The following is a 13,582-nucleotide window of genomic DNA, read 5'->3' on the forward strand; positions in this document are numbered from 1 at the left end:
TATTAGTGCCTATGATATAAGCACCACACACCTACTTAATAGGGGAAACTACCAGGTTTTTATTAGTCCCCAAGAGGGTTACAGGTTCCATTGCATGTAGGAGATAGAGCTGGATCCCAGCCCTGGGCTATTTCTCCTGGAGGAGGCTCTGGGCCTACACAGCTCAGAGCCTGGCTGTGAGACCCAAATCAAAGCCCTCCATTTCTGTGCCTGGAACTGTCACACACACACACACACACACACACCAGTGCACACACACACACCAGTACACACACACACACACACCAGTACACACACACACACACACACCAGTACACACACACACACACACCAGTACACACACACACACACACACACACACACACACCAGTGTCCAGCATCACAGACATTCACAAAGTCATTTTCTCCATTACTAGGCTAACAAGGCACTGTGGAGGGTCGCCTCTTCCCAATCCTGACGGGCCCTGCCCAACTGGGGAAGCGAGGAGCTTCCATCACCTGCCCAACACTTTCCTCACTACCTGGCCCAGCCCTTCTTTGTGCCTGGGAGCGTGCAGTAAATTAACAAGCTGGTCTCTGAGGTATGAACAGCCTTGGGAAAAGGGGTATTAAATATGACCACTACCACAATCACATTAGTCACACTCATTTCTGGCCTTATTAGGCTGCTGAGTGCAGGATCCACACATCAGCAGGTCTGCAGGCGCTGGTAGGGAAGGCTAATGTCTGTAGGTCTAATTGGGCTGAGTAAGAAAGAGAGCAGTAGAAGAGTAGGGGGTGCCATGTAGCCTGGGCACCTCCACTACCTCTCACTGAGGCCTGCAAGACCCACTGGCATGCTTCTGAGTCCCAGGCTTCAGTGTGAGAAGAGACCCTGTGGAACCCCATGTAGGTAGTTGAGATCAACAATTTATTGAGCACCAACAGTGAGCAGGCTCTAGACTAGAACCCCGAGATGACTAAGACAGCCCTGCCCTGAAGTGGCTTACAGTCTCCAGAAAACCAACTAACTTCTGGCTGATTACTATACCATCGCTTAAAGCAAAAAAGGGAGTTTGGTATCACAGAGCACCTAACCCAGCCTGGGGCTTCAGATGGTGTCTGAGTTGGTTTAGCCAGTTGGAAGAGGAAAAAGAAAAGCATACAGGAGAAGGCACAGAAGTGAGACAGCATTTGGGTGTGTGGAGTAGTAGGAGTTCAGGGCTAGGAGGCCGATGACAGGGTGAGGGAACACTGGAGAAAGCCCGTGAAGAAATGGGTTAGAAAAACTCTGCCTTAGCCGGGCACTGGTGGCTCACGCCTGTAATCCTAGCTACTCAGGAGGCTGAGATCTGAGGATCGCGGTTCAAAGCCAGCCCGGGCAGGAGAGACCGTGAGACTCCTATCTCCAATAAACCACCAGAAAACCGGAAGTGGCGCTGTAGCTCAAGTGGTAGAGCGCTCGCCTTGAGCTGAAGAGCTGAGGGACAGCGCCCAGGCCCAGAGTTCAAGCCCCAAGGCTGACAAAAAAAAAAAAAAAAAGAAAAGAAAAACTCTGCCTTGGGGCTAGGAAGGTGGCTCAGTGGTAGAGCGCTTGCCTTGCATGCATGAGGCCTGGGTTCGATTCTTCAGCACCACATAAGCAAAAAGAAAAAAGCCAGAAGTGGTGCTGTGGCTCAAGTGGTAGAGCACTAGCCTTGAGCTGAAGAGCTGAGGGACAGCGCCCAAGCCCAGAGTTTAGGCCCCATGACAGGACCCCCCCCCCAAAAAAAAACAAAAAACTCTGCCTCTGCCTGGCCACAGCATTTCTAATGAAATGATCCATGCTGTATTCTGGCCAAAGGCTTCAACCTAGAGGAGAGTCCTGTTTGAAGTTGAGAAGCCCTTGCTCCAGAAGGGTTCCCTAGGGTTTACTAAGAAGGTTTTGGTCATGATGGGATAGATGTTCAGAGAAGCCAGGAAACCTCTGGCAGTCCAGATGTGAGAGCTGCAGAAACTGTACCCTGCCCACAGGCCTAAGTGGAACCCACTTCCTGCCATGATGGGTATTATTCTGTAGGGGCTGCAAAAGGAAGGAAGGAGAGGTAGAGAGGAGGGCAGGGTGGGAAGGAGCACCTACTGGCAGTGACCTGTTGCTTCTTGGGCTGTCAGGATGTGATCCAAAGAAGGGCTGGCCCAGCACAGGCACTGACTCAAACTCTGTGTGTGTGTGTGTGCGTGCGTGCATGCGTGTGTGTGTGTGTTTAAAGACACATATCTGACTTGAGCCTCATTTCCTTTGTTGGTGCGTCCAGCTAAGGAGAAGGCAGAAGGTAACGGGTAAGCAGGTACAGGAGGCTGGCAATGGCAGCCAAACCCATGAGGGCCCCGAGCCTCAGTGGCAGGTACTCCAGGGAGTTCTCCAACTTGGCATGCAAGAGGACGATCTGGCGTTTGGTGATGCTCCACTCGCCTGAGTTGTCTAGAATATGGTTGGCCATGCGGGCCTTGTCCTTCAGGGGCAGCTGGGCCTTGATCCGTGCTTCTGCATCCTCTCGGTTTAGGTTGTTCCGCTTCATTAGCCTGGCCAGCTGTGTGTCTCGATCACTAAGAACAGGACAAAAAGGAACTATAGGCCTCAGCCTCCCTTTTACCAGCAAGATAAAATGGGCAGCTAAGTCAGTCCTGGCCTGGAATAGAGGCTGGAATGAAATCTTCCCATGAATCCTCTGCTCTTTGAGTTCCCACAACCAGAGAGGGATGACTGGAAGAGCTCACCAGCTCCCTCCTGCCTCACCTCACCTTTATGGGGGCCTTATAGCTCTAGGAGCCATCTAAGCTTCTAACCCTAATAAGGAGGCACAGCTATGCTCTGCCATCTGGGAGGGGAGGGGGGTCTCTCCTTGGCTCCTGGACTGTGACTTGGTCACCTATCAGCTACATCCTGGATCCCCGCATGGGCCTGCATTCCCAATCTGGATGTTCCCTGAACTTCTCAGAGGTGGTGGGTGAGGGAACACCTTGGTCCTGTAGTATCATTGCTGACTTCTGGGCCACACGGAGCCTCCTTCCCTGCCGCCACATCCTATCTCAGTACATTTAGAGCAAAAGACCATGCTGAGATGGTACCTGCTGTGTTTCCTGCCCCTCACGAAGTAGAGTGAATAAGCCCGAGGTACTTCAAGAAGAGCAAAGACTTGAAGCATAGACCCTCAGTCTCAGGACAGGACTAAGCACTGCAGTTAAGCTAAACTACATCTAGTCTCCCAAAACCTTAAAAAAAAAAAAAAAAAAAAAAGCCTTTCACCCATCTCTATAAGGTCATCAGAGTCCTTCCTCAGGAAATTCCTCTCCTGCCTGAGACTGGAGAAGCTGCCCTGCAAGGCTGATGGTGGTCACCCCTCTAGTATGCAGTCCCCGGAGCCCCTTCTCTTTAGGAGCTACCTCAGCCTTCCAATAGGATCTCTGTAAGCTTCCATAAGCAAGGGAAGGGTGCAGGTAAGGAGGCATCCTGGGGTTGCAGAGGCAACGGGCTGCTGTTGTTTTCTTACCTCCACTTGATCCTTAGTTATCAAGTTCTAAGTGTGTTATGCAGGGCATCCCTCCTAGACTAATCACTCTTCCACAAGTAGGGAACAAAGAACCCACTGACTGAGATTATAGCTCTGTGGTAGAACATTTTCCTAAAACATTCAAGACCCTAGAGGTTTAATTCCCAACACTGTCCCTCAAACCACCACCACCCAAAAAGAAAAAGCAAGAGAGGTAGCAACGTTTGCATGGAAAAGTATGGCCCAATGGGAAAGCCAGGATGCCTGAGTTCCCACAAGGCTCAAGGGATTCAGACTGAGTTTTAAGTGACAGCTCATGAGGGACTTGGAGAAAAGGAAGGGCTATGCTCACCTCCAGTGTACTAGGAAGCTCCTATGCTTTTGTCTCTTGAGAGCCACCCTGTGCCCAAAATACCTGCAGAGTCAAGTGCCCACCTATGTGTCTGCTGTAGCTGTGGGTAGCACAATACTCATGAAGCTTCTGGGAAGCAGAAACGCCCCATAGCCTTACCTAGTCTCTCACCCTTTGGGGACTGTGACTCATGTTTGATTTCTTCTGTTCACCACACCTGGGTTCTAGTTCCTTCATGTCCTGGGGGATTCTGAGAACAAAGCTACCTACTCAGCTGGGCTCTGACAGCTTCCTCCCCACAGCTTCCTGTTGCCAATAGATGACCTTAGACAAATTCTTTCACTACCTTCAGTTTAGTGTCTATGGATCCCTGTACTGAGCATCTCATGCTGAAAAGTGAATGAAGCAGCGTGTGTAGGAGTTGTTCTGAGAGTTGAAGGAAGCCTATAACAGCACAGTAGCCAGGGGCGAGGCCTGGCATCTGGCTGAAGCACCCTGAGCAGCCACCAGGGGGAGCCCTTCCCATGCATGAAAGAGGCCCCCTCACAGCCCGCACATGCCCTGGATGTATGTGAGACAGGCACAGAAGTTGGTTTCTATAGGCTTGGGCACTACTGCTCTAACCCTGTGTGTGCTGGTCACTCCTTGGGGAAAAGGCAAAAGGATGTGAGCCATTTCCCTGGCACATGCCTCACTTTTCCACTCTCAATGAGCCATGCCAGGCCACACACTCACCAGTATACTACCACTGTATGCTTCATGTATTTGAGCAGCTTCTTGGTCTCAAACAGAAGGGGGATATCCAGGATCACGTAGCGGTATCCTGGGAAAAGATGGAAAACCCTTGTGTTCAATTCTGTAAGCATACCACAGGACCCTGTATGTGACTGGTCCCTACCATCAAGAGGACCCCAGCAGAGGGGACACATTCCAAGGGCAGATAGACCCTGGATAGCATCCAGTTCCATTACCATTCAGAGCAGAATGTTACAGAAAATCATTTCTGGCTGTCTAGAAAGGTTGGCATCTGTAGTGGTCTTGAAAAGCAAGGAAGAGCCTTGATACTTGAAATGAGGTCAAGGTGAGGAGACCAGGAATGAGGAATGGCAGAGCCTGAGAAGCAGGGAGGTTCCCCTGTGCCCAAGTGGTAGACTCATGCAGTGTAGTAAAGTTGACAAGGTGCGTCAGGGCAGGCATGGAGGGTTTACTTCCCCTTGTTTTTCAAACTCAAAAGTTATTCTATTAAAAAAAAAAGTTATTCTAAAGCTGGGTACTGGTGCCTCATGCTTGTAATCTTAGCTACTCAGGAGGCTGAGATCCAAGGATTGTTGGTTCAAAGCTAACTGGGGCAGGAAAGTTGAGAGTCTTATCGCCAATTAAACAGCAAAAAGCTCCAAGTAGAGTTGTGGCTCAAGTGGTAGAGTGCTAGTCTTGAGCAAAAAAAAAAAAAGCTCAAGGATACTGCCTGGGCCCTGAATTCAAATTCTAGTACTGGTGCACATGCGCACACATGTGTGAGCATGTGTGCACACACACACACACACACACACACACACACATAAGTAAGTTGTTCTGAGTAGGAACATGACATAGGGTTGTAGGAGACCGGGGAGAGTTTCTGGGAGTAGGTGGGCTCTTTCTGCCCTACTCCATTCTATCTTTGCTCAAAACCACCCAAAAGGTAGGTTCTCCCCATAGCCAAGACCAGGCCTAGGCCCGTGCAGAAGAGTGCTGACGCTATCTCTACAGCTCACTATGAATCTAATGAAACAGGGCCAGCGGCAGCACTATAAAGAAAGAAGCTGTTTCTTGCCTCAGAGGCAAAAGTTCTAACTAATAGCACACAACTCCCTCAAGGCCAGCACTACCAGCCCTCCCTGCACAGGACAAGCCAGACAGAGGCAGCACCCGTAGGTACTATGAGGCTGCCTGCTTCTGCTTTTCTTAATCTCCCAGAGAAGATAAAGCTGGGAGAGGCTGGAGAGGAGAGAAGGGGAGGGATACTGTCTCACTCTAGCCACAGAATCAAACACATGTCATACCAATTCAGAGGTGTCACAGGAAATCAGTGCTCTAAGTGTGATGTGGGGGATGGGGATAGGGAGGAAGTGACAAGCTGAGTTCCTGGGGTTCCTATAGCTCAAGAAGTCTAAATGAAGCCTGGAGTTAAACCTCATCTGTGCAACAAGTAAAGGAATATATATTTCATAGGACCACAGAAAAGATTAACTGAGTTTGGGACACGTATACATTACGACTTAGCCCCTCACTAAGCACCCCCTAAATAATACTTATTATTGCTATTGTTCCCAGGAGGAAGAAGGCCAGCCAGTGCAGGTTCTCCCGCCCTCTAATGCATCCCCTTCAGCTCAGAGCAAGAGAAAAGAGCAGATTCTCTCTGGGCCTCTTATCTTCCTCTCCTGCTCCGCTTCTATCGCCTCGCCTCTCACTGTCCTTTCTCCTGGGTCCCTCTCTCGGGAGCTGGTGGTCAGCTCTTTGGTTCACCGGCAAAGGGCTATTCAGCTGTCACATCCCTCTTGCTTGATAAGCCCTGCAAACCATCCTGACTCTATTAAGACATCCGCCAGCCTATGCAGAGACCTCCCCAACAGCTGGTGATCTTATCTGACGTTTGATTATACCAACTTTGACAGTTGTATTTGTTATACTCATCAGGGAAAAACTGGGACTATGGAAGCCACAGCTGTCGTCCCCATTTTTCACCTTATCGAGCTGAAAAGAGCTCTCTGGCTTTTATTTAACGGTGGTGGATGGGGAGGTGGGGAGACCGGGTGGGTGACACAGTGGGAGAGCTTTGGAGCGGGTGACATTATCCGATGCTTAATTTCAGAAGGGAAGAGCCCGCTGGTGCCTTGCAGCCCTGCAGATGTACTTGTAACTGGCCTGGGAGCAAATGCAAAGGGCAGGAATGAGAGGCAGAAGGCTTCGCTAGTGAAAGGGGAGGGGGACAGGGACTGGCAGACATGGGTAGAAGGACAAAGGCAGAAAGTACAGACTCTTTTTGAGAGAGGAGGCAGGGATGGGGCTGCAAAGGGACATTGGGACAGACAGCACAAGTCGGCCCAGAGATACAGATGCCAGGAGCCAGCTCCAGCCCCAGCCGAGCTATGGAAACAGAAAGGCAGGAGGAGTGAACAGCATGGAAGTTTGTCAAATCACCCTATTCTGGAAAGGGAGTTATTGGGCAGAGGGGCATGAGGGAAGGAGGTTCCTCACTCAGTACATGAGAACCTGAGGCATCATAAAAAAGGGGTTTGGCCATAGTCACAATATGAAGGCCTGAAGAAAACTCAAAAGGCAGCTTCATATCCCTCCAGATAATGAGGCCTCTCTATTCTAACTGATGGCGGCAGCCAGGCCTTCAACTCAGGGGCCCAAGCTGGAGGACCATGGGGAAGATCTCCAGGCTAGTCTCTGCCCTTCCTTCTGGTGTCTGACTCCATCCTAGAAAGCTGTCAGGTCACTCCTGTCTAATACTGTCTTACAGAACACAGTGAAGGTTCTTCCTATCTGACGAAGGACCTTGATTTTTCTTTTTTTTAATTTTTGGGTCCGGTTGTGGGGCCTGAACTCGGCCTGGGCGCTGTCCCTCAGCTCTTCAGCTCAAGGCTAGCGCTCTACCACTTGAGCCACAGCGCCACTTCCGGCTTTTTTCATTTTGCGTATGTGGTGCTGAGGAATCGAACCCAGGGCCTCAGGCATGCAAGGCAAGCGCTCTACCACTGAGCCATCTTCCCAGCCCGGACCTTGACTTTTCAAACACTCTACTTTTCCATCTTGCCACATCCCTGGCTGCCCTGGACCTTCCAGGCTGACTGCCTCTGTGGAGGCCTAGTCCCAGAAGAGGATCCTCTCCTGAGTTCCCTTCCTCCTGGCCAGCACCAAAACCAACTGACTATGCTTTCTATTTGTGAGACAATCAGGTCACTGACATGAATACTGTCTTCCTACAGCTTTTCAAGGTTGGCATCTTCCCAACAGCTGAGGAAACAGACCATTCAACCAATTGACACAACTAGATACTATCAGAGCCAAGACATGACTTCAGGTCTGCAACTGCATCATTCATCAGCTTTCATTACAGTACTTCTTACTTCCTGGGGATCACGGCTCAAAACTCTCACATGCCTCTTCTAATTAAGCTGTCCACTTCCTAAGATGTAAGGGACTATGCTTGCTTTCTCTAGGGTGTGGCACAGGACTATGCAGAGAGGAGTGCTAATAAGCAGTGTGAAGTCTGCAGCCTGGATGACCAGTTCTCCTTCCCTGGCCCCAACCTTCACTGAGAAAAAGCCCCAGCCCTACAGGGGCTCGGCACCCCTGCCAACCCTTCCTAAGGTCTCACCCCGGAGGAAATACTTGAAGGTCTCCTTCATCATTTCCTTGTGGATCTCAGGGTGAGTGATGGAGTTGAGCAGCTGGCGCTGATCAGGCTGGTTGAAGATCAGGTCCCCTAAGACCTTGCGATTGATGTTTCCATCCTCCAATAACACCTCAGTGCCAAAGGCCTCTACAATGCGCTGGTGAGCAGGGTACCCCGGCTGGACAACTGTGGTAGGAGAAGAAGAGGCAAAATGATGGGGGAACCCACGGTTGCTTCTTTCCATTGGAACAGAAACAAAATGGGGAGCAGGGAGAAAAAACAGTGAGGAAAGAGCAGAACCCTCAGGCTTGATGGGGCATGAAAGAGCCTGATAGACCAGGCAAAGAGGAGGTGAGCTGGCAAACTGGGGCAGGCAGGAAGGCAGATCAGGGCCAACAACAAAGCCTCTCTCCTTCAAGGCCTCAAGAGGACTTACAAAAAGAAGGAAACTAATGGAAGAAAGGTAACACAGGCAAGGTTCTGTGGGCAAGTCCATCTCCCCTCCAACTCACCATGCCGGGCAATGACATCCACGTCAATCACTGCACAGCCCAGCTGCTGGAATACCTGGATCACAGAGCTCTTGCCTGAGGCAATGCCCCCTGTCAGGCCTACCAGGAACATCTTCTGGGGAAAGAGGAAGTTCAGCCAGACTGGGAGCTGGAAGCCAGGGAATCACTGGTGAGAAGATCAACACCAGAAGGACCTGCTGATAGAAGCAGACAGGACTGGTCAGCACTGGGCTGCCACAGGACTCGGGGAGGAAGGCATAGGAAGGAAAGGGAAACACGGCAGGGCAGGCAGGGCCCAAGTCTAGGCTTGGAGAGCTCTGAGGTTTCTGAAGAAGAAACACTGTAGTATTTGTTAAGTAGCACTGATACAGGGCTGGTTCAAATGGTAGAGTGCTTGCCTAGCAAGTGTGGGGCTCTAACTCCCAAATGCACTATCACCAAAAAGAAAGGAAGGGAAGGAAGGAAAAGAGGAACAGGAGAAGAGTAAGGGGAGGGGAGGGGAGAGAAGGAAGGAAGGAAGGGAGGGAGGGAGGGAGGGAGAAAGGGAAGGAGGGAAGGGATGGGAGGAAGGACAAGTCAATTCAGCAGGTAGGGCATGGTTGAGGCTGTTAGGTAGAATGCTCAGTGGAAGGAGCAGGCTCTGTTGCTGGAAGACTTCCTACAGGAAAAAGACATCTGTCAATCTGTGGTGAACCCAAGACACCCTCAGATCTCCACAGACTTTCCCTCTAGTCTGGGACACTATGGTTCTGCCTGAATCAGGAAGAACCAAAATAAAGTCTGGACGCCCAGGCCTTCTTTACTTTTTGTGTGTATGTGTGTGTGTGGGGGGGGGGGGGGGGGTGTGGTGTGGTGTGGAAATACTGAAGCTTGAATTCAGCTCACCTCATGACTACTTGGCTTGCTTGCTCCCTGCTGGCAGAAGCCACTGATGCCTGGATGGAAATGAGGCTAGTGATTAGGATGGAGGGAGGGGTAATACTGTGAGGCACAGGAAAACAAAGAAACTGACAAAATCATGCCCACTCCTACCACCTCAGCAGCCCCACAATGATCATGCTACATTTTCTGCAGCGAATTGGGTAACCATGTCTTAGACTTGATGCCCTGGCTGGAAGCAATTTTATCAAACCACCCTTCCTTCAACCTCAAGTCCCTTCGCCAGGTCTTTGAAATCTGTCATAGGACCTATTTGTTAAACAGCAGATTTGCTGTCCTAATTATACTCTGCTCAGGCTTAGCCTGAAACGAGTTTGCCTCCCCTGATGACAAACCAAAGCACAGGGGAGGCAGCTGCTCACATATGGGCTGAGTGGGTGTGTGCCTTGGGATGGCAGGGAACCAGCCTTAAGTTTAAATCTGCCTGGGCTCATTCTCACCCAGAGGCTCAAGGGCAGAGAGAATATCTACCACTTTCCTCATCCAGAGATCCAACTAAAGCAAAAAGGAAGTCTAGAGTATAGTTTAAGTAGTAGTGTAAGTGCAAGGTTCTGAGTTCAAACCCCAATACTGAGAAATTGGGCCATTTAGCTGAAGATGTGCAGTAGAGAATACACCACCAGTGGTTTTTTCTTCTTTTTTCTTTTACTGGGATGGAGAATACTGAGGATTGAACTGACATTTGCTAGGCTGGTGTTTATCACGAGCCATTCCTCTAGCCCTGCTGCTTTTTGCTGGTTATTTTAGAGATGGAGTCTAGTGAACTTTTCTGCCTAGGTTGCCTTAAACAGTGACCCTCCAGATCTCAGCCTCCAAAGATTAAAGTTAGGAGCCACTGGTGTCTGGCTTTCCCAACCGGTGCTGCTTTCATTAAAGTAAGCTTTTCTTCTGCTGTAGACCAGTCTGGAGGAGCAAGAGTGGGAAAGGTCAAGTCTGGTGAGAAGGCAAAAGACAGGGCTCTGATCTCTTGTCATTGAGGCAAGATTTTGTCACTCCTTTGCCAGGCTAAGCTGAAGTGGCCTGGAAGACCAGCTGGCATAGCAGATCCCAATTCACCTGTACATAGATGCCCAGACCTGTCCTGAGACTTGGTGAACTAGATTCTCTGGGGAGCAGGAATTAGACTAATTCTTCACTCATAGACACAGTGAGCAGAGACATTAGGGACCTGCCCAGGCCATGGCTGTTAGCAGAGGCTTGTGTAGACTCTGGTCTTTAATGTACTCAAGGAAGGAACAGCTAACTTAAGACTTACAAAATAAGAAAGGTGAACCTATCTAGAAGCAAATGGATTCAGTAGCGAAGAGAAGTGATTTCTTTCTTCCTTTCATTCTTTCTGTGGTTTAGGGCCTTGTGATTGTTAGGCAAGTGCTCTATCACTCGGGTCACCTATCTAGTTGGATAAATACTGCAGTGTTTTCTTTTGCAGAATGGGAGCAAGAGCTTCAGCACCCCAATGTAAACTGTAGGCTCTCAGGGAAATCTAATGAATAGTTTCCTTTCTTTTCTCAGTGTCTTGGATGGCCATCTGTGGGAACAGATGGGTGGTTGGCCTCCGTGAGGAAGGCCAGGGGGACAGACAAGCATGTGTCTGGGGAGGGTCTGGACTGCTGGCCTGAAGGGGCTAAGTACCAGCTGCTACTGTCCAGCAAGCCCCTCAGCGGCTCATTCCTTTACCAACTGTTGACTGAGACTGTGTGCTTGGCCACAATGGTTGCGATGACCTTGGTCTTGACCATGGGGAAACTGGAGACAGGAACAAATGAGAACAGCTGGGAGGAACAGAGCACTGACAGGAGCGAGAGCAGTCAGGCAGTGTTCACCTGGGCCAGCTGCTGTGTGAGCTCCTTCCACACTTGCTGCCCCACACTAGCTGTTGGGGGAATGGGAAGAAGACCCACAGCAAAGCAAGGACCCTCCTGTCAAGGCCTAGCGAAGGGGAAATGGAGGCTTAGCTGCTATGCCTTCTTCAAGTCCCACTCAAACTTGTTAGCAGCTTCCCCAGGCACACATGGCCAAGTTGAGAACCCATATTCATGATTCTGTTCTTCTTGCTCTGAATCAAGTCATTATTCTCCACAATCCAATACATTTTCCTCATTCCACTCTGACTTTCACAGAGCAGAGGGACTGATGCAGGACAGGTCAGGGAAAATGAGGCATGAGAAACAGAAGCCAGGAATTCAGAGACAAACATTCTATCAGCGAATAGCTTGACTGAAAGCACATGGGCAGGACTTCTTTCACTTGAAGCTGCATAATCCCTCTCTAAACTACACCTATGGTTTTTTGTTGTTGTTGTTTTTTTTTTTTAAAGTCGCTTTCTCCCTCTTGACCTTGCCTGCTTGCCCAAATGATTACTGCAGTCTGAGAAATGACTAAGAATATCTTAAAGAAAGACATCCTGGGGAAAAAACATTTGGCAAAATAACTCCTGTGATCAGAGAAGTGTTTACAAAGGGGGAAATTTTTGGGGGGGATCCTGTTGTGGGGCCTGAACGCTGTCCCTCAGCTCTTCAGCTCAAGGCTAGTGCTCTACCACTTGAGCCACAGCGCCACTTCCGGCTTTTTTCTTTTTGCTTATGTGGTGCTGAGGAATTGAACCCAGGGCCTCATGCATGCAAGGCAAGCGCTCTACCACTGAGCCACCTTCCCAGCCCAGGAAAAAATATCTTAAGGAGTTTAAGCTCCTAGCTTAAAAGATGCACCAGATGAAAGCCATCCTTTGTTTAAAGGAAAAGAAGACATTTCTGCCACAATGACCCAAATGTAGTAGACTGACCAGTCCGAATATCTCAGAGTACCAGCAGGAAGGGCTGGATATGCCAGGTTTCCAGAACAAACGGCAGCACTTATCCTAAGGTAAATTTACACCGGAAGCCCCAGCTTGATTTTTTTCTATAAATTCCCCTGGGTACATGAGAACATTCAGGTGCCTTTTTTTTGGTGCCAGTCCTGGGGCTTGAATTATGGGCTTGGATACTGTCCTTGAAACTTTGTGCTCAAGGCTAGTACTCTACCATTTGAGCTGCAGATTCACTTCCAGCTTTTTGTGGTTAATTGGAGATGCCCAGCTTACATGCCTCTTACTAGATGCACTCACACCTATTTTTATGAGTGTTACACCCTGCTGTGCCCTGCCCTCCCCCCCCCCCCCCGTTTCCTAATAAACTATCTTAGGTTCTACCTTTACATATTCTACTAAAGTTCTTTTTTTGAAACAATATCATGAACCTGGTACCCACGGGCGGCAGAGGCCTCTTTCCTTGGGAAGATCTCCCCCGCCAGAGCCTCACTCACTGGCTATGGTGTGAATCCTCCATGAAACTGTCAAAGGGTTCAGAAAGCAAGCTCTACTCCAGCCTGACTAATCAGAAGCAGCTAGGTCAGAAGCAGCTAAGAGGCCTGAGTCCTAGTCTCTGAACTCTGCCATACAACTTCAGGGAGCTATCTCACCAGCCTGGCTCACGGTGGACAGTGCTCCATAAATGACAAATAGTACAACCCCAAAGGCCTTGCTTGCCTTCTCTAGGTCTCAGCCTCCACACATGTGAATGGGGATGGGCTCCCAGTGTCAGGGCTGGGGCAGCTACTGGGAGAGGCTGTGAAGTTCATGGATACTTCTTTCTCTCCTGGGCGCAGATAATAAATGTCCATCTGTGAACCAAGGAATGCCATGGCCAATCCTCTGTATGTCAAAGGCTACTGGCAGAGCTTGACAATAGAGAAGCTAATGCTCAGTGCAGGAAAATGGAAGCTGGAAAAAAAGCAAAACTTTGATCTCAAGGGAGCCACATCCAATGCTCACCGCCTCCCCCATCCCCCCCTCCCCACATACACACACAATTCTCCATGACAGTGGAAAGTCACAGAGTGTAGAGAAAAG

General features: G+C 49.7%; 1 protein-coding gene across 5 annotated transcripts in view; it reads right to left on the minus strand.

Moving 5' to 3' along the window:
* Positions 1–887: 887 nt before the first annotated feature.
* Dcakd (dephospho-CoA kinase domain containing) overlaps positions 888–13,582 on the minus strand; it is a 36,274-nt gene continuing 23,579 nt past the window's right edge. For 2 of the 5 annotated variants that reach the window (XM_070027903.1, XM_070027902.1), the window contains exons 2-5: positions 8,758–8,951; positions 8,228–8,431; positions 4,597–4,684; positions 888–2,565 (exon numbers count right to left, since the gene is read on the minus strand). In XM_070027903.1, the coding sequence (XP_069884004.1) occupies positions 2,274–2,565; positions 4,597–4,684; positions 8,228–8,431; positions 8,758–8,869 (696 nt within the window). In that variant the 5' untranslated portion in view covers positions 8,870–8,951 and the 3' untranslated portion in view covers positions 888–2,273. Of the gene's footprint in view, positions 2,566–4,596; positions 4,685–8,227; positions 8,432–8,757; positions 8,955–9,642; positions 9,693–13,582 lie in introns of all 5 variants that reach the window. The other 3 variants (XM_070027899.1, XM_070027900.1, XM_070027904.1) reach the window with 2 other exon arrangements.

Source organism: Dipodomys merriami, unplaced genomic scaffold (genome assembly GCF_024711535.1).
Source record: "Dipodomys merriami isolate MVZ:Mamm:240054 unplaced genomic scaffold, mDipMer1.0.p SCAF_19, whole genome shotgun sequence".
In the NCBI taxonomy this organism is placed as follows: Eukaryota; Metazoa; Chordata; class Mammalia; order Rodentia; family Heteromyidae; genus Dipodomys; species Dipodomys merriami.